This window comes from Pagrus major, chromosome 21 (assembly GCF_040436345.1).
Source record: "Pagrus major chromosome 21, Pma_NU_1.0".
NCBI classification, from domain to species: Eukaryota; Metazoa; Chordata; class Actinopteri; order Spariformes; family Sparidae; genus Pagrus; species Pagrus major.
In genome coordinates this window covers 5,359,425-5,380,175 of record NC_133235.1, presented here as the reverse complement: position 1 = coordinate 5,380,175, position 20,751 = coordinate 5,359,425, and the positions used below count along the sequence as shown (strand labels likewise).

Here is a 20,751-nt window from a genome sequence, read left to right as displayed (position 1 = left end):
TTATTGTGTGCTTGTGTTTGATCTGGGTCCCCTTACGAGAGTGCAATACCTGGGACCACAGGGTGACGAGTAAGCAAGACCCATAATACAGAATAGAGACTCATTTTTTGAAGTCTTGTAAAAGATAATTTTTCAAAGGTTGCTTAGGCAATTGTAAAAAATATTATTTCCTTCCACCTTCTGTCTTTCCTTGGTGTTATTAGTCCATCATAAGAAATAGACCTAAATAGCAAGCAATAGGAAACTACAAATTAAGCCTATTGAGCTGTACACAAAAACTCTTCAAGGTAGTCATAAATATTCATTCAAAAAAGGCTTCATTTTTGCTCACATCTGAGCCTTAAAGGATTAATCAGTCGTCACTGTTGTGCTCCGCAGCATATCAGTCTGGTCTTCAAAGAATAAGTCAATAACACTGACATGAGACAGGGTCTTTCAAATAGGTCCCAGACAGTGGGCACATGCTCCTGACCTCCCTCAATGTCCGGTAATAAAGCCATGTGACTACACTGTGAGATGTATGCTCCTGGACAACAGTGTTTGTCAGAAACAGAGGTGAGAGTCCAAAAGTCTTGTGGGATATGATGAGTGCTTCTATCCAGAAAAACTACAACAACTATTGTGAAAGTTTTGTTAACACTTAAATGAATGTGTCTTTGTTCACATCAGGTAATAGTTGTTACAGTTTATTCTGGGTGGTTGCTGTCACCCTTCCCAACGACCTTTTCCTCAACCTTTCCATTTGGCGTCCCTGTCTCAGAGCCCTCTCGCACTTTTTGGATTACATGCTTGTTTCACAGGGCGGTGTCAGGTTTCCATCCCGGACAATGTGGTTTTCTTGTTTCTCTCTACTCTGTTCTGCTCCCTCCCTGTCTTCTCCTTCTTCGCCTCCCTCCACAAATACTAGCTCCTGGGTGCAGTTGAGCGGGCTGGCTTTAGCTGACAGTGGGCTAGCATTGCTGCCTGAGCCGACAGCAGACCTCTCCATGTGATTCCTCCCCTGGTGGCTTAAGCCTGTGAGCTGCCCTTCACCTTCTAAGCTCCTGGCTGCTGAGCCTTCACCTCCCCCCTGGGAGTTGGTTGGACTGACAGATTGCTGGGCCAGAGACGCAGGTTGCAGGATCGCCAGTGGAGACTTACCCTCTTTCGTTGCCGAGCTAGGAGATGGAGAAAACCTGGAAACCATGTCATCGGAAAGTAGTTGAGCAAGCTTGGCTGAGCCAGCAGAGACTGGGGTGGCCACAGGTGTCATCACTGCCATTAGCACATCATCTTGGGATCCAATGAAGTCAACCTTTAGGGCTCTTGCCTTTTGAGGGCTATTATAATCTCGCAAGGAGCTGCAGATGCTGTCATAGGTCGTTCCAATATCTCCAGTCCCACTTCCTCTGGGAGTGGACACAAACTCATACAAACCCTCTTTGATGATGGTCATTGGCTGGATGCTGTCAGAGCCCCTGTTCACCTCCATTGTGCTGATCTGACTTAGATCCAAGGGAGGGGGGATACGCTGGTGTCTAAGACCAGTTTGACCCCCATCATCACTAGGTAGCAGAGAGCTTCTTTCTCCTCTTTCCACTGAAAAATCACCAGCCACATTAGAGGATCTTCTGGCAATGTTTACCTCAGGTGAAGTTTGCCGGGGTTGGGTTGAGGTCAACACTTTCATCTCCATCTTCTCCTCCCTAATTTTCTCTTGCTGCTCTGGAATAGTTGGAGTCTCATTGTAAGTGTCATCCAGCCGCTTAGCGCTGAGGTGTTGAGGGGTAGTTTTGTTAGATGAAGGCTTGAATCGATCAGGGGAGCCCAGCTGAGCCACTTCCTGGTAATGTGAATGTTGGGACCTGTCTGGGCTTCCCACCTCTGCATTGGAGTAGTGTTTGTGGTAGCTCCAGCGGCTGGGTGACAGGTGATTGTCCACAGGACATTTACTGTCCTCTCTCTTTTCTACCAAGACATCTGTGAGTTCCATACTACGTGCAAAAGCATCCTTTAGGTTAATAGAAATAATGCTGCCACTCCGTTTGGCTCTTTCAAGAGCTTCCCTCCTCTTGATGGCCTTCTCCTGCCTCTTCTGCTCCCGGTAGAACTCTGAGAAGTTGTTAACAATGATTGGGATTGGAAGGGCAATGACCAACACACCTGCTATGCAGCAAAGTCCACCTACAATCTTGCCCAGCAGGGTTTGTGGGTAGATGTCTCCATAACCAACGGTGGTCATAGTAATGGTAGCCCACCAGAAGGAGGCAGGGATACTGGTGAATTTGGTTGCATCCTCATCCTTCTCAGCAAAGAACACCAAGCTAGAGAAAATCATAATGCCCATGGCTAAGAAAAGGATCAGCAGACCCAACTCATTATAGCTTCTTCGCAAAGTGAAGCCCAAAGATTGCAGTCCTGTTGAGTGCCTGGCAAGCTTCAGGATCCTTAGAATTCTCATAATTCGGAAAATCTGAACAACACGGCGTACGTTCTGGAACTGCAACACACTCTTGTTAGACTCAGTCAGACAGAGGGTCACATAGTAAGGCAGGATAGCCAGCAAATCAATTATATTCAGAGGTGCTTTGATAAAATTCCACTTGTTGGGTGCTGAGAGCAGGCGCAGCATGTACTCCATTGTGAACCAGGCAATGCAGACAGCTTCCACGTGGGCTAGGCTAGGGTTGTCATTGAATTGACCAAATTCATCTACCACCTGAAGCTCCGGCAGAGTGTTGAGGGACAACGAGATGGTGGAAATAATGATGAATAGGATGGAAATCATAGCCAGGACCTGCAAGACAATGACAAGATCACGGGTTACTATTATTTGGCACAAAATGATGTACACACATTAATGTGTGGGATGAATTGTAATGACTTTGAGGATCCCCTGACTTTTTGTCATTTTTGGTTGAAGGTAAAATGTCATGACACTCCTGGTGTTAAATGTACAATCTTAGATTACAAATTAGAGGTATGGAGTATGTGAGCATTTACCAGGCAGGGGGTGTCTCTATTAATGCTATCAAGTTGTAATATGGGAACTGTAAAATCCAGCGTTTTTGGAATTTTTTGAAAAAGTGATTTTGTTGTTTGTTGCAACAATGTTGACCCCCCCCCCCCCCCTTTTTTTTAACTGTCTCTTGTGACTGAAAGCTCAGTCATTATCTACTCACTCCCATGTCAATGAGAAGTCTGGTGAAGTTATATAACGATGCAGCATTCTCCTAAACAGCTGAAGTGGCTGAGTACTTGTTTTAAAACATTAAAAAAAGAAGAAGAAAGAAAATAATCTGTAAAATGGGTTCATACATGTACGTCTTTGGAAGCCCTGAGATCCCAAATACATTTGAAAAGATATGACTTAAAACCTTTTTGAAGGTGATATCTTCACTGTAGATGCTAGGCTAAAAGTTTTAGTGCACCCTGTCTGAAATGGCTCAACCCCCGGTTGAGGGTGTAAATAAAGTGTTCTCAAATCGTTTTGGATCTCATGGCTTCTGGAGACTTTTTTTTCCATCGGTATGTAGATGTAAATAATGACTGCATATTCATATTTGGGTCAAATTCTCCTTTAAGTAAAAGTACCACTACAACAATGTAGTTCGTCTTAGTCATCTAGTCCAGTGATTCCCAAACTAGTGTCAGGCCCCAAGGTAAATCTAAGTGTTCTAAGATAAATCTGAAAGGTGAGACGATTAATAGAAGAGGAAAGGAGAAAAAACAATGTTTTTTTGAAATATTGGATAATTTGACAGGTTTGGGCCTTGAGCAGTAATTTAAAAGAAACCATCTGAGAGGTTAAGAGGGGAAATTACCCTCTGGTGGAACTGCTGACATCTGAAATTTATGACAAGGAGCCACAACTAGGCATAACTTTTTTGTAAGGGGCTATGTAATGTATTTTATAAGCTTGTCAAATTAAAGGGCATCATTTCCTACTGAAATGTAGGGGCATACAAGTAGGAAACTTTTTTACTTAAAATAAGTGAAATAGTATTTAAGTACGGTGCCTGAGTACTAAACCACTTTCAAACCTGGTCTATAATATTTTTGCTGACTGGTTGGTCACTAAACCATACTTGCTGCCAGTTGTTGACATTTTTTTTTAACTATTGCAGTGTTTTCTGTGAGGTCAGCATTCCAGTTTAGTGCTGCACCTCATGTGTCAGCTACTTTTAGCCTCTTTTACTGATTTTTGTCCCACAATGCACTAGAAAAAGTGGTCACCAGGGCCAGCTGACATTGACAAGCATGAATATTTTACAAATTGCTGAGTGTTTTAGTTTTTGCCGCTGCATATTTAACCTCATCATTTATGAACATTTCAGACAGTTTCTAAAGTGGACTGAAGGGATTCAAAAAAGTCTAACGTGGGAACTCTAATGTCCCAGCTGAGTGAGGTAGCTAAAGCATGTGCGGTCTGAGTCTCCTCCCTGCAGCCCTTGCGAGGACATTTCAAGATAATTATAATAGGATTGTGTTGCTATCTATAGAAAGGATAGAGAGAGGTTAGAAGTGTTTACTCATTCTTTCCTCCACCGACAGGAAGAATCAGGCAGTAGTTGCACACCCCCAAGAAAGCTTTATACCAAAATAAAATGTATGCAGCCTTTTAAGATAACTGGCTTTAAGACTGACTCGCTGCTGGGCATGATTACTACCAGGTGAAGTTTACATGCTACATTCACACTGCAGTCATACTTGAGTAAAAGTAAAGATATCATGTTAAAATATTACTTTGGTAAAACTGAACCTTACAAGTAGTACATAAATAAGTATCTGATATTACATGAACTTAATTACATTTAATGCCAGAAACTAATTTTGATACTTAGGTATCAAAGGTACAAGTAAAAGTAAATGATGCATACTTACATGTATGTATAAACTGTATACTGTGGGTTGACCAATTACCTGCTGATTATCAGATCTGATATTTAGCATTTTTCTGATAATAACAATAAGTCTTTTTTAGACTAAACTTTATTTCTATAGAACCTTTCAAAAACCAGAATTTATCAGATAGCCAACAAAGTAAATTCATTTAGGAATGTTGATATAGCATTTGTAATCTGCAGAGTAACGAATAACTAAAGTTATCAAATAAAAGTACAATAATTGCCTACCACATGTAGAGGAAGGGAGTATAAAGTAGCAGAAAATTGATACTCAAGTACAATTCGGTGGTACTAATACTTTACTTAAGTACAGTACTTGATTAGATCCATTGGTGACTGCAGTAGCTGGTGTAATCAACAAAATTAATTTCCTGGAGAAAGAGAGTTGATTGCTGACAGTTCGGGTCAATGCCAACTCAAAGTGTCAGTATTTGACAACCTGGAGATACGACTCAACAATCAACTATGTTTCTCCAGATAGTTACATTTTGTTGCTTTATATCAGCGCTGTTTTCAAATCAGTTAACAGAATTCTCCTCCCGTTTCAATGTACATAATGTTAACAGAGTGGCTATTGGATTCTGGAGTATGTCACTGGAACAAATAAGATTTCTTTCAGTTTTTAAAGGGGCAATGAGTAATGTCCAGAATTGAAATGTAGCTCCAAAAGTATAGTGCACAGCATATCACACCAGAGTAACCAACAACTGCTGCTTACTATAGTCTTTGCTAAATATCCTGTATGTTGAAAATGTACCTGAAAATTAAACAAATAAATACAAAACAAATGAAATCCTGATTCTGAAAACAAAACACTGGCACATCTAGAGCCGCCGCCAGAAAGTTGATGAGTCAGTCAGTCTGAGACTGATTCTGTTTTACAGATACATTAGAAAAACATGATAAAACAAAGAAACTTTTAAAAATACACAGGGATAACATCTCAATGAGGTAGGTTAAAGTTTTTTGCCTAACATCACATCACATTATCACTGCCAGTAACCAGCAGGAGCTGCCTGGCTCTCGCTGCTGGATATGGAGTCAGTGGGACAGGCATCCTGTACGGGCATCCTATACGTTTCCACGTATAAATTCAGCGCAATATTCCCACCTTGAAAAGGCAGTGTTAAAAGGGGTTAATGACTCCAGTTACAACAAGACACAGCAGGCGGGGAAAGGGCAGGGAGTCAGGCATTAGCAGCGGGTAAAAATGGCATATAGAGCTGGAATGTTTTCACATCTTACTCTGTGCATTGCAGATTTATTTTGTGGAAAGACAAACGAAGACTATTTTGGTGACGTTTATTAAAAATAAAAAAGACAAAGGAATTTAAGGCTGAATTACGAAGCTATTCTACTAATAATGTTTTTTATTTTCAGAAATATTCTTTTGAAAGTTTAAACGAACATTAAACTAAAATAAAAACTATTATCAAACAAAAAAATAGTGAATGAATGAATTGAAAACTCAGTAAGTAGAAAAAAGGTTAAAACAAAAGATAATAACCAATGCATTATTTGCACAACACTTTTTCAACACGACTTATTTCTGAATGTGCTTTATAAATACATTTGACATGAATATAATATTTGAAATATAAAGTGGAAATGCAAAATTCATTTATTTAAAGAAATATTTAATGTCCCTACTACTTTCATATTGCATTTTATGTAAAGAGGGCACTCACTGATTGTGCATATGACCATAAAAAAAAGATCTAAATCTAATGAATTCCAGAACCAATTCAAAAATCAATCCTTTAATGTAAGAAATAGAATAATGAACGTATAAGTTTAATGTTCTTCTTCTACTTTTATTTGTCTTTCTCATATGTTTGTGCCGTTTTGCTTTACACACTGCAGACTGCATGTTAAACTGTGGTTACTTAGAATCAGTTACAATCAGTTCTTAATCTCTTAAATAAATAAGTCTTTGTTTATATAAAGACATGCAGATAATCTGTCAGCGAAGTTTTTATTGAAATGCTGCCGGGGTGGATTGAGCTGCAGTGACGGCGAGCACTGTGTGTGACTGATGTGCAGGAAATGATTAGTGAATAATATATGCACTTTTTTATTCTGCTGTGACGACAGTGCCTGTGACTCAAGAGAGAGTTCCTGTGAAATCATGTGATAGAAGGATTGTCTGGGCTGTTTCCGGATGATGGAGCGTCTGGGCTATCCGAGTCATGTCAAAGGACACTGAGCATTACAGCATTACACAGTGTCCACTATTTCTGCAGCTCAATAATCCTCATCAGACTGAGCTACTCTGCTCTTTGAGTCAGACAAATATAAAAGTTTGTAGGCAAAACTGCAGAGGTAAGCAAGCAGAAGACAACAGAGAGAAACAGAGAAAGATGAGAGAGACGATAGATAGAAAGCCGAGGAGAGACAGGACAAAGGGAAGTAGAGGGCAGGTGTATCAAAGTGTGTCCACCCTGCAGCGTCTTAATGGCTTAATGACTGCCAAATGCTGTGACCTTGGCACCCAGAGCAGATTTAAAGCAGTACCAGGAACACACAAGCTGCTTTAGAAGCTGTACAGTGGAGGAAGAATTAATGGAGGCTCCACATTTAAGATTCAGCTGATCAATAACACTTTGTATTACAGTGAGTCACTAACAAAAAATGAACTCTGCTCAACTGCTGAACTCAGCTGAAAAACACAAACACAACAGAACGGTGACACTTCAAACAGATAAAAGCTGAGGGAGGTCTGTGTTAGTGACACTGTGTGCCGTCCTCTCACTGTTGTGTGATTGTGATCAAAAACTACTTTGGATGTCTTAGTGACACTGGTGGCTCTGCAACCTTTCCCCTCTAAACTTAGGTTCTTGACAGGCTGAATAAATAAATACTCATGAAATGTGCTATCCCCAGAGGATGAATCCTAATGTTTTGGTGACCACAAGAAAACTGTCTGGTGTTTGTGTGAGCTAATTATGAAAAAAAAAGTGAGCTAATTATGAAAAAGGGATAATCAGACACTAAGAGAGAGAAAGAGAGAGAGAGAGAGAGAGAGAGAGAGAGAGAGAGAGAGAGAGAAAGAGAGAGAGAGAGAGTGAAAGAAGTAAGTGGAGGAATTGACAAAGAGAGAAAACACAAGATGGAATGAAAGAAAAGATGAACTGAGTGGGCAGAGAAACCCAAGCCCTGATCAATATGTGGAGGTATTTCTGGAACAACAGGGACGGGATCTGTTGCACGGTTGCTGTTTTTGCAGAGGTCAACACAGTTTATCTGTAAAGCTGCTGCTTTCACCAGCCATACAGTGTTCTGCTGTTGGTACACTGAGGTCATTCTGATATTCATTCATTCTTTTATTCATTCATTAACCTAGATGTGCTACATTCACTGTGAGGAGCATGTCGTCTAGTAATCAGAAGGTCGCTGGTTCGAATCCCCGGCTCCCCCAGCTGCATGTCGACGTACCCTTGAGCAAGATCCTGAGCCCCAAATTGTTCCTGATGAGAAGTTGGCACCTTGCATGGCAGCCTCTGCCATCAGTGTGTGAATGTGTGTGTGTGAATGGGTGAATGTGACAAGTGTTGTAAAGCACTTTGAGCGGTCTGTAGACTGGAAAAGCACTATAGAAATGTAAGTCCATATCATTTATCTTTTATAGTCTAATAGCATCAACATGTCAAACCTCCTCCAACTCACCGCTGAGGCACAGGTTGTGTTTGGTTATGTTCTAACGTCACAATGGAGGCTGGGTAACTAACGCACAAAGTTGCACTATTTAATCAAAATTCGGTTGGCTTACACCAAGGAGAGCCGAGCCCACTGTCCACCAGTGAAGGGCATAATCAGTTTTACTCAGTTATGTCTGACTTCCGAGAAATCTTTGGTATGGCCACTTCCACACCAGGAGATGGAAGTTACTCCAGTTTAACCCCCCAAATAGCATTTTGAATTTTTCCTGAATTGCTGACTTTATGTCTGCTATTTATAGAACTGTCCTTATACAGTTTTTCTGAATGAGGATTAAAGTTCTTTCATCACCTCTGAAACAGCAGTTGAGAAAATAACCTCACCACAAAGTCCATTTAATAGCTGCTCTGGAGCTCAGTACATGTTGGCTCTGTTGTTGACAGGAGTAGTAAAGTGCACCTGGGTTCCCTGGAAACTACACTTCATCTCCTGATAAAGACATGTGATTTGAATGAAGTGACAACATTGTTAGTCTTTTTTGAGCTTCTGTATAAAGCTTCAGTATTGGGTGGTGATGTAGGTGAGCAAACAATATGAATTATATTATACATTTTGAAAATATGAGCTAAATGTGAAAAATGTAGATCTACTCTTGTTATTCTTTCTGTGGTTACATATCGCCAATTCTGACTGGCAAGTTCAGGAATATTTTCAGATATTTCCATCGTTATCATATTTCCATCGTTGGCCTTGTACTGTACTACCTGTGTGATGTCTGTGAAGACAGGACATGTGAGCTGTCCCTGCTGACTTTGATATCACTGGTTTCATTTCTACAGAGAGAAATGGAGACTACATGAAACATGTTAGGACCTGAGTCAGTGTTTAACAAGACAAAGTCTGTGTATTATTAGGATCTGAATGCCAGACACACACAAAGACAGAGACAGAAAAGGAAGAGGAGCAGAGAGAATAAAGACAGAAAGAAAGACAGAGTCAGAATTACAGTAATTACTCAAAGGAGAAACCTCTGGCCTGTCTGTTTGACACACTGAGCTGTAATTAGCCAAACATACTATGTTATTACCCATCGAGGCAGTGTGATCACTACAACACCTACACTGAGCCACAGTGGAAGCCTCTTGGATCTGTTGGTTTCGGATCATATGATATATCTTTTCTCATGTGTTTCACAGAGATGGGTTTTTGTGCAATCATGTTTATGAATATTTATATACAAAAATGCTAACCTGAAAATATTGGCTGTCTGTGTCACAAAATGAAAACAGTAGATATTTGGCTGATATAGTTAATGTCTTTCTAGAATCACAAGATGACTGCAGCTTTAATTCACTTTTCATCCAATCAAACAGAAGAGGTTCGAACAAACCAAGAATGGATGACCAATCAGTGGTTGGAACCGTTTCCCATATTAACCCCATGCTCATGGGAGCAAGCAAAAAACACTGCAAAAATGGTCTATGGAAGAAAAATGCCAATTTAAATTTCTCAAAAAGCAAAAGCAATTTTCTCTTAGTGTATCCACAGATATCATCAGGATGCACACAACTTTGAGCAATCACCACCATTTTCTGTATAAATGAATACAATTCAGAGCCACTGTTACATGCCGTGTGAAATCAGATTTCTGCCTCAGTGGACCATCTCTAAGTGGAACTAGTTATTTATGATGTGGGGAACAAGTTTATAAAAAAAAAATCACATATTGGGTATACAGGCTATGTGGAGTAAAGCTGCTACAAGGGGAAGGAAGGGATGCTCACTGCGAGCACTAAGCAGAGACTGCTCAGTGTTAGATTGGTTTAATCCAAGCAGCACCTCCACCAGATGCTCAGTTCATCATCAGAGTCAGACTGCAGCTTTGAGTTCAACACATCCAGTGACCTGACATACACTGCATACAAGCCAATGGTGGAACAAGTGCTGATACAGTATGGTCACTGCTGGTCATCAGTATTACAAGGGCAGAGGGATCTCTTTTAATGTGAACTGTCCAACTGCAGAATATTAACCTCCTGACCTGGAGCTCTCATGATAGCTAACTGAAGGTATGTAGGTAGGCGGCTATGTTTGTACTTTAATAATATTGGCATTAATCAGCTACATGAAAATGTCACTGATGATAACGAATAAAGTAATGAACAAACAAACAAACAAACAAAAAAAGGACAGCCTGTAGGACTGTAGGCTGTGGAACACTCATACACACAGAAGAGTGTGACACGGAGACATCTGCCAACAAAAGAAATACAGTGGACAGTATGAACTTGCTGTGGATGGCAAACCACTTTGGATCAGCCTCCCTCCTGCTGGAGCGAGAAATCACTCTCATTTGAATTAAAGCATTCAATATGGGAACGCTACAGTACATTAGTGAATACACACTCCTCTCTGAAGGCACAGGGCCAGTAATACATAGACCTCTGAGTAGCCACTTAATGCTGACTGCTGTCTGTGGAAACATGCTTCCTGGACAATGACTCATTGTTGACTCTTATGATGTCCTGAAATTCACTCAGGATTTCACAATGAATTTTATAACTCATGTAAGTGTTGAAATGATTGCTAATTAGTACATCAACAAAGAGATTCCATTTATGGAGTGTAACGGCACCGAAGAAGCACTGCTTATATTGTGACTGCAGGCATACCCTGTTGGTAATGATAAATAACTAACCTGTCTTTACAAGCCTGACCTCCAAAAAGTTGGGATGCTGGGCAATAACACTGATAAAAACAGAATGAATCATTAGCGAACAAACTGTGTTTACCAGCAACAGTTTATGAAGTATTCCTGAGACCATGTAGTAATATCCCTTAAACAATCATGTGTTTTTAAAAGTGGTGAAGCTCGCCCATCCTTGCTTGTGACCGACCGAGCCCCTTTCATAGCCAATCATGATGCTGTCACCTGTTACCAATGAACCTGTTTACCTGTGGAGCATTCCACAACCTGTCCCAACATGTTTGGTGATGAGGTAACTAACTCTTGATGCATGGTATGGTGTCCGCTACAGTGGACAGACATTTTCTCAGATATATTTTCAGAAATCCAGAAGAGTAAAAAAAATGTATTCAACAAAAAACAAAGTCAGACGCTTTTATCCAGATTTAAGTAACATTTCACACCCATTGGTGCATAACATCAGTGGACAGAAAACAATGCACGAGAAAATTTATAAATGTATGTATGAATAAAGGATTTGAAATTATTGTACAATAGTCAAGTTATTCCTGAATCCCTTTTGATACCACTGATGCATGGTGTCCACTGTAGTGGACATCTATGTCATTTTTCTACATTATTTTTCACTTGTTTAAGAGTACAAGTGAAAAATGAATACAGATTATTATTCAAGAGTAATAATCCATGCACGTCATGGTTAAAGGAGCACTCTGTAGTTTTGTTGAAGAAATGTGAATGAACCAACTGGCTGATTTTTTTCTGCCTAAACAAACTAAATAAACAAACTCTTTGTTTTCATGATGAATAAACAAACTGACCTTAAAGGACAACACAATTTATACTGTTTTACTTTGTTTATATGTGGCGGACCCTGCCACTGTTCTGGGACCTTAAAACATCTTCTTTATTCACTTATGGAACAATATTCCATATTATTGTAAATATTAAAATTCAGTTTGAGTTTGAGTTTCTTCTCCAAAACTAAACAGTGCCCTTGTAATATTCAGCCATTGCGTGTCTAAAAATACTAGTCCAAATAACAGTACAAGGCCAAAGGTGTAGCAGGAAATAACTTTTTAAAATCTAATGGACATTTTTCCACACAGTGTCAGTAAGAACTAAACTCAACTGAACCTAAATATAAGGGGCTAAGATAATGTGGTTCAGCTGGTTCACAGCTCGACTGCAATGGTTGTCCTGATGCACTTTGTTTTCAAGCTATGTTTAGTAGAGTCACTCTGTTCCCAGACCTCAGTGATGAAGCCAAAGTGTATATTATCAAAACTAGAGGCAGGGACCAGGTTGTTTTAAAAAGTTTTGATCCAATAGCAGAGCTCAATTTCAGTGTGCTGACAAGCCTCTGACTAGGTTTAACGCTCAGAATAAGTAACTGCTGGTGAGGAGAATGTAGAAGCCACATACATTATTTATCAAACATTAGAACATCTACAGCACATCTACAGCACTGTAACTTTTATTTTAGCCTATTTTCCTATTTCTTAACTTGTTTTAATGTTTTGTTTTAATGTTTTTTAATTGCTTTTACTGTAATTGTATGCACCTGTAAAGCACTTTGAGTTGCCTTGTGTCTGAATTGTGCTATACAAATAAACTTGCCTTGCCTTGCCTTGCCTTACAGCTGTAAAGGCTTTCATCGACTTCTCTAACCAGCAAACATCAAATCCTCACTGAAGATGCTGAAGGTATGTACAGTATACAGTGAGACAGTAGTCATTGGTGCAGCCACACAACATGGCGAGCAAGACAGTTCTCTCTACCTCTTTTATTTGTGGAAGGGTGACTTGTTCATGGGGAGCACGATGAGCATAAGCTGGAATGCCATCGCCCTTGTAAGCAAAATGACTACAATGCCTCCAGTCTTGTAACATGCAGTACTCTGCCCTTCAACAGCAGGAACACATGTCGCTGTCCATGGTGCTGCAGTAGCAGACTTTTTTGTAACTGCGTCTTTTTTTTCCTCAGTCCTGCCCGTCAGTTTAGTTTTGGATGAATACTATTCTCTCAGCTGTAAGCTATAAATACTGAATAATATACAAAAGTGTAGCTTATGTACTGCATACTAGCTACATGATCAAAACAATAAGTTGAAATGTGTAGTTGCAGAAGAGAGAGAGGATCATAGAGACACACTGCTGACTGTAGTGTTCCTATCATATTTCTATGATCATTCAGTAGTGTCTGTGCTGCTGAAATTAATCCCGCAGACCAAGACACCTCTGGAACACAATTACACAACATTTGCAGGGAAACATGACTGCAGATATAGATTTTACTATAGGTTAAGGGCAGAGTAAAATAAGAGTTAAAATAAAGTTATACCAGACAAGACGGGAATCTGATTGGCTGGATGGTCTTCAGATAACTTCCCAGCTCGTACCTATATGGCATCCTCATCATTGGTCAACAGTGATATATAAACAATATTCAATACTAGAGACAAGGCCATATGGAGAATAAACACAAGGATGTCATTTCTTGAGACTCATTTTGTGAGATTGGAAATTCTGTATGAGCTGCACATAATTCCTCAAACGTATGCTTCTTATTCTGTCCATATTGCTTATTTTACTCAGAAACAAAATAAAAAGAGTAGAACAGAATAAAAAGAGTTAGGAATGCTTGGCTAATCACTGCATGGCTGAGCACCCTGTTGGCAGGTACAGGCAGTGATAACTGCACAGTTTGCATTGGTTAAAAAAGCGATATTGTCATTAGATAAAACCTTTTATTGCACTTTGTTCTTAATTGCCCCCTTCCTCCCTTCTGCAGGTCAGACAGTGGACAGGACAGACTATCCAACCTGCCAACAGTTAGTCTATTTGCAGCAGCAGCAGTCCCGTTAAAAGCCCCAAAGGAGATTAAGCCATACTCCTAAGTCATACTGTGTGTGTGTGTGTGTGTGTGTGTGTGTGTGTGTGTGTGTATGTGTCCACTATGAACAGGTGACCATGCATGCAGACATGCTGTCATGACTCACTGTTGGTTCCACACAAACTTACTCAGAGTTTAAATTTTATATAACGAGAAAAAAGTGCAGGATGAGATAATACTGTATGTGTGTTTTACTTTGTTAAACTCGTGAATGTTGCTTTGACCAACTCTGAAATGACTGTGTGCGCGCGCACGCGTGTGTGTGTGTGTGTCTCCCTTCAAAAGATGCAAAGTGCAAAGGGAACATGTTAAAAAATAGAATCGAAGCCAAAAATAAGAAGATTAAACAGATTATGTAAAGTGTATGAAACTAATCTCTATTATTGGAACATTTAATACTCATATTATCCAAAACTCAAAACTATTATGGATAGTTGTCCATCTGGACTCTCAAATGCTGTGTGTGTGTGTTTGTGTGTGGATGTGTATTAGTCATGTTGTGTGGACATAAATCTCTTTACACACTCGCATTGTAGGGACCCACACACAACATGCACATCTCCATAATTCATTTAAATTTAGGGTGAAAACTTGGGTCAGGGTTAGTCCAGTAGTGGTGATGGTTAGGGTAGGTCTTCAGGAAATTAATGTAAGTCTATGTAATGATCTTTTGAAGTGATGGAAACACGACTGAACAAATGGTGCACCATGTTCTCCAAATGGCCAGGTAATGCCTGTTCTAATCAGCAGTAGCACTGAGCTTTACATGTCACCAAGAAGAGACACTCCCATTGGTTAAGAGCTGAGCTGCATCACTGCTGCTACCGAGTGGCACACGGCTAGTGTCGTCGCAGAAAGCCTAAGCAGCTTCCCTCCTGCTGACACTACGGTTCCAACATAGTCACATGGACCTGTGAAGGCCAGCGCTGCTGTATTTATAGAGTGGTGAGCGATCTGTAAACTGGACTTTTATCTTGAAAAATAACTACTTATTCAAATGCACACCATACACCATATTACATTATACATGCCATATTTTCCGGCCCTCTATTTTTTGCCCTATTGCCAGATACTTTGGTTTTCTATGATTGCCAGATACAAAGGACAATATATCAGACTATGGGAGCTGTCAACATGGTTCACATCTGTTTATTGAAGACAAAACATCCAAGGTGTCTCTAGAGCCTAGTGCTGCCTCTCCTACACTCAACATGGGCAACAACTGCCAAGCTCTGTAACACTACTGTAGTGTTTAACACTCAGAGAGATGAGTCCATCTGAACAATAAAAGTTGAGAAAGCTGTCTGTCAAACCACAAACAAGATAAAAAATGGAGTTAGACTATTTAACTGTTGACTTTGTCCAACTAAGAATTTCTTTTCTGTTAAGTTATAATAACATCCTACACATTTGGTATTGTCAATTCATAGATTAGCTTGGTTGCTATTAATGCTTAGTCCGCCAATGGTAGAAACCCTCCCCTCCAGTTAGTTAGAACTGAAGAACCCTCTTGGATTAGAGGTGAAACGTCTTTAAGAAACTGAAACACGTCCAGTTTCCTACGATACAGCACTTAGAATTACCATGACCTGGATGACTGAGGACCTTCATCAACATACTTGAGTAAAAGTAAATATATTGTGATAATAGTACTTGTGTCTTAAAGTATTGGATATTAAATGTAATTAAAGTACAAGTAAAAGTAAATTGTAGGTATCTTTACATGTATGTATATACTGTATACTCTGGGTTGACTGATTACCCACTTGGAGGATTGTCTGATCCAATATTCAGCATTTTTTTGATTATTGGAATCAGTGTTTTTTTCTGCTTTGGCTCTGGTGCAGCAACCTGCAAAATAACTAGTTACAAATGTTGTAGAGTAAAAATACAGGATTTGCCTCCAAAATGTGGAGTGGAGATATAATGTAGCATAAAAAGGAAATACCAAGTACAAATACATCAAAATAGTACATCCCCATCTTTTACCAAAGATTTTGGTTTGTTTGATCTATGGGCATCAACAGTGTGTTCATGGTAGCAGAGCATAAAGCAAAAGGATTATTGCTAGAGTTACAGCAATTTATTGCACACTGAGTTTTAAATGACAAAATCCACACACTGTGAGCTTTGAACTACTGTGTTGTTTATTGAGCTGCCTTATAGAACTACCAGTATTGATAGTAGATCATAAATAAATTGATATATATTGATCATACATCGAAGCAGCCCAGTTAATGAGGGCAGAGGTGTTGCATTTTAATTTTCATAGAGCACTAAAATGAATGGAAACAGATTCCTGCATGGAAAGACTGGAAATCAATTTAAAAACTAATGGCATGCTGTCACAAAATGGGTGCAATAATAGCCACACAGTTTGTGGTAAATAGATCCAAATGGGCAGAGAAAATATCTGCAAAGGTAATATTCATACTTCATAATAACTAAAATGAGTAATATGCCATCATATTCATGCAGGGGCACAGTGCAGCCATTATAACCTGACAAGGTGTCACAATTTCTGTGTATGACTCTGCTGGTGCACTCATGCAATCACTGCAATATTCGTGGTGTGATTGATTTATCTAAAGCTTAATGTTTATGTATGTGTGTTAAAGCGGGGATCAGTTCAGCAGAATCCTTGATGGTGCTCAGTTTCTTCAAGATCTCTCTTAAACAGCAGAGCTGTGTCCCTCAACTAACTGTCAAATAAATGACCACTTTCTTACTTCTGTGTGAAATGACATAAACGTAGCCACAAAGAAATCAACTCAGCAATTAAAGCCTAGATCTGAGCTCTAAAGATGAAGGTAAAATGTGAATCTAGCTGATTAAGCTCACAGCTCTGAACAGTCTCTTCTCATGCTGCTGACAGAGCACTTGGCCAGCTGGAAACAGGGAATCAATTAACAATATCACTTGCTTTGTCCGTGTCCTTTTGCTCTCATATCAGCACTTTTCCTTTCTCCTTCTTCTGTATTTACACGATAAGTTAACGTCTTATAAAAACCACAATAATAAAATGGCAAATTTATAGTTAATTAAACTTTCATTAATTCTTACTTCATTGTTAACAAACAATGAAATGGTCTATAAACCATTTATTATGCAATGTATTATTTGTTAACAATTAAATAACTATTAAAGTAATGTTTTATTAATCAAAAGTTTACCATTCTTCAATGATGGTTATGATACAATGTTACCATTTACACCATCATGTCAAGAAGATGAATCAAATTTTACTGACCCATTTGCTAAACGTAACAGCAATCAAAATGCTGGTCACACAGTCTACCACACTGACCTCCACATGCTAGTGTTTCACCTGATATACATAAATAACACACTACTTCCTGCTCTGACACTGAACATTATCATTAGATGCAAACCATGTGCTGCAATCATCCAATATCACTGGTCTGGTTCTGCTCTGCTCAAAGTATTATCTTACTATAGCTCTCCTCTCCTCTCCTCTCCTCTCCTCTCCTCTCCTCTCCTCTCCTCTCCTCTCCTCTCCTCTCCTCTCCTCCTCTCTCCTCTCCTCCTCTCCTCTCCTCTCCTCTCCTCTCCTCTCCTCCTCTCTCCTCTCCTCTCCTCTCCTCTCCTCTCCTCTCCTCTCCTCTCCTCTCCTCTCCTCTCCTCTCCTCTCCTCTTCCAGTGAATGCAGTAACACTTTGTATTCCAATGATTTACCATCAGTAGTATATTGAGCAGTGACAGACAAATGTCCACTGCTGTCCCACCAGTATTAATGGACTAATGTGGGTCTCGGATTGTGATTTTGGGAGCTGTCTATCTGCTGTCTGCCTGCTCTGGTACAGATAATAAAAGAAGCACAGTAAGCTTTCTGTGGTAAACAAACTTTCAAATGAGTTTTTAAGCTTGTACTACTACACACACACACAGACACACACACACACACACACACACACACACACACGCATGCAAACATGCACAATAAAACTCATCTAAACCCATACTGATCTGATTTATACAGAAAACAAATGTTGTCATTTAATCACATGGAAAACATCATGGACCACACGTGGACGCTGGACCTGACCAAGTCTTCCCCTCACATAAATACAGAAAATATAGCTTAATAAATATTGCAGAAATTTTAAAAAGGAAATGTGTCTGTAACAAAAAGCACTGTTACACACACACACGCACACACACACAATTTACATTATGGGGTGTTTTGTCCCTATAAGGATGGTGGATCCCCACAATTAGAGTTTTATAAACCCGTGTGTGCAATAAAGATCACATTCAGAGAGTTAAATAGTGTAAGACATTATTGAAACAACAGAGTTTCTCATATTACAGCTCTATTATAAAAGTAGGAATAATCCTGAGGTATCTTTCTACTAATAAAGAGAGATACGTTTGAGGGACTACAAGATGGTTAAGGAGATAAACAAGAAAAACAAATATTTCTCTCTTCTTTTCTTTTTTTGTAAAATGCTTGCTAATGCTTACTATTCATGTCCAAATTGAGCATTAAGGTCACAACCTGTAATTAAGGTCACAGCATGAGACAAAGCTTTGCTTTTAGGGGACACAAGGCTCAACGTAACTCAGAGCTCCTCTAGCTTTTCTGTTTGACCTTAGAAACAGAATTCTGACTTTTTTCTGAGAAATAGTCTGAATTGTGAGAAAAAAGTCAGAACTCAAATACATTTTTCATAGTGGCTCCAATCCTTTAACGCAGATAAACACTGCTAGAAGAAAGTGAAAAATGTATTTTTCCTTTGGATTGTTGGCATTTTTAAGCATAAAACCCCCCACTGCCTTTCCACTAGTGAGGACTTTGGGACAGTCCAATACAACGCTGTCATGCCAGAACACGGGAGAACATGCAGCGCTAATCCTTCCTCCCTCTCCTCCACCTTGTGTCTCTGTACTTTGCAGGTGAAGGAGGATTATGGTCCTTATAGCTCTCTAATGGCCTCTGATGCTTCTCCATGGATCTGCATTGTGTTATACATTTCTAGTCTCTTCTCCCAAGTTGCGATAACCCTGATGACATCACTTTGACATCACTAGGGTTATTTTCTCAAATTTGATGAAGCTCCTTTAGAGACACAGAAGACACTATATGACTGAGTAAGACTAATAATGAGCCGTGAACAGTCGGTGCACTGTCAGTATATAAGGAGCTCATCTTAATGAGCAAACTGACTCTATCATACCACACCCCAGTACTACCGAAGAGGATTAAGACCATTGTGAAAAGTTTATGTGAGTTCTGAATTTTTTCTTTAAACTTTTAGTTTTTTTTTCTGGGGAAAAAGTCAGAATTCTGACCTAAACCTCAGAATTCTACAGAAAAAAATAGAACTCAACTAAACGCTTCACAGAGGTCCTCCTCAGTAAAATACACTGCGCAAGTACTATAAACCAGAAAAGGGACGTTAGAATGAGATTATTTTTGTGTGAAATTTCCCTTTACCAGCATGTCTGTAGAGTGTGTGCAGCTGTTGTTACCTTTGCAGCCACAGATGAGCTGGGTTTCTCCAGCAGATCCCAGAGCTTCTGTCTCTTGTCGGGGCAGCAGCCTTGCTCCTCCCCCTCCCCCTCCCCCTCCCTCAGCCCCTCCGCCTCCCTCCTCAGCTCCTCATTCATCTGCTCCTTCTTCTGGTGGTACCGCGCCTGGCAGCACGACTCCAAATAGATCTCGTCGATTCCCCAGTAGTCCAGCTCCTGGCCAAAGGACAGGGCGCACATCTCCTCCATCATGTGTAGCTTCCCTGTTCTGTAGAAGTTGAGGATGGAGGAGAAGGCCACTGGGTGCCGGTCGAAGAAGTACTCGTTCTCATTGAGGCTGTAGTCATCACAGATCTCCAACAGGGACTCATGGGTGTTGCAGTCTCTTAGCCGTCCCAGACGGGTTCTGGGCAGCCGGTCCAGTGTTCTCCATAGGACTTCATGTGTGAGCCCTCCGACATTGAGCCTGACTCGCCGTGATCGGGCCTTGATGCGGATGATGTCGATGGGCTCAGGGGGAAGCACAGGAGGCGCTGCGGGCCGAGGGTTGACTTTGGGTGTGCTGAAGCTCACTCGGTCTGTCATGTTTGCTGTGTGTGTGCTGCTCTCTTGCTGTGGGGGTGGGTCACCTCAATAAGAGGTTAGAGTGGTGTATGTGAGTGTCTGGAGCTTATCAGGCTCAGTGAGATGATGGTGGTAGACCAAAGGGGAAGCTTTCCCAAGCCCACCAAGCTCACCTGGCTGTTCAGACCACTGAACTCCTGGATAGATCCATGGCTGGAAAAACAAGACACCATACATTAAGAAGTCTGATCACAGTCAAGTAAATCATTACATTTTCCCAAATGACCTCTAGAGCCTCTTCAGTTACCACAAGATGTGCTACTAGCAACATTTTTAAAGATATTAAGCTCTACACTGCAGTAAATAAAACAAGAATAAATCACGTGCCTGTGTGTGGCCAGATTAACTTGCTCAGGGACCTGAAGAAACAAATGAGTTGCTTGGTCTCTTTTAATCCTCAGCCCCCAGACTCTCTGTGCATTACAGTACATTCATTTTGTTCTAAGTGACATAGACCTTTGGTAGCACTTTATCGTAGCCACTTTTTAAGGA

General features: G+C 40.2%; 1 protein-coding gene across 1 annotated transcript; it reads right to left on the bottom strand.

The window, feature by feature from the left end:
• Positions 1-781: 781 nt before the first annotated feature.
• On the bottom strand, positions 782-20,220 carry LOC141017201 (potassium voltage-gated channel subfamily B member 2-like). Its single transcript, XM_073491852.1, has 2 exons — positions 19,636-20,220; positions 782-2,776 (listed from the first exon to the last, which is right to left on the bottom strand). Exons 1-2 carry the CDS (start codon positions 20,218-20,220, stop codon positions 782-784), a joined length of 2,580 nt encoding a protein of 859 aa, XP_073347953.1.
• Between the last annotated feature and the right edge of the window lie 531 nt (positions 20,221-20,751).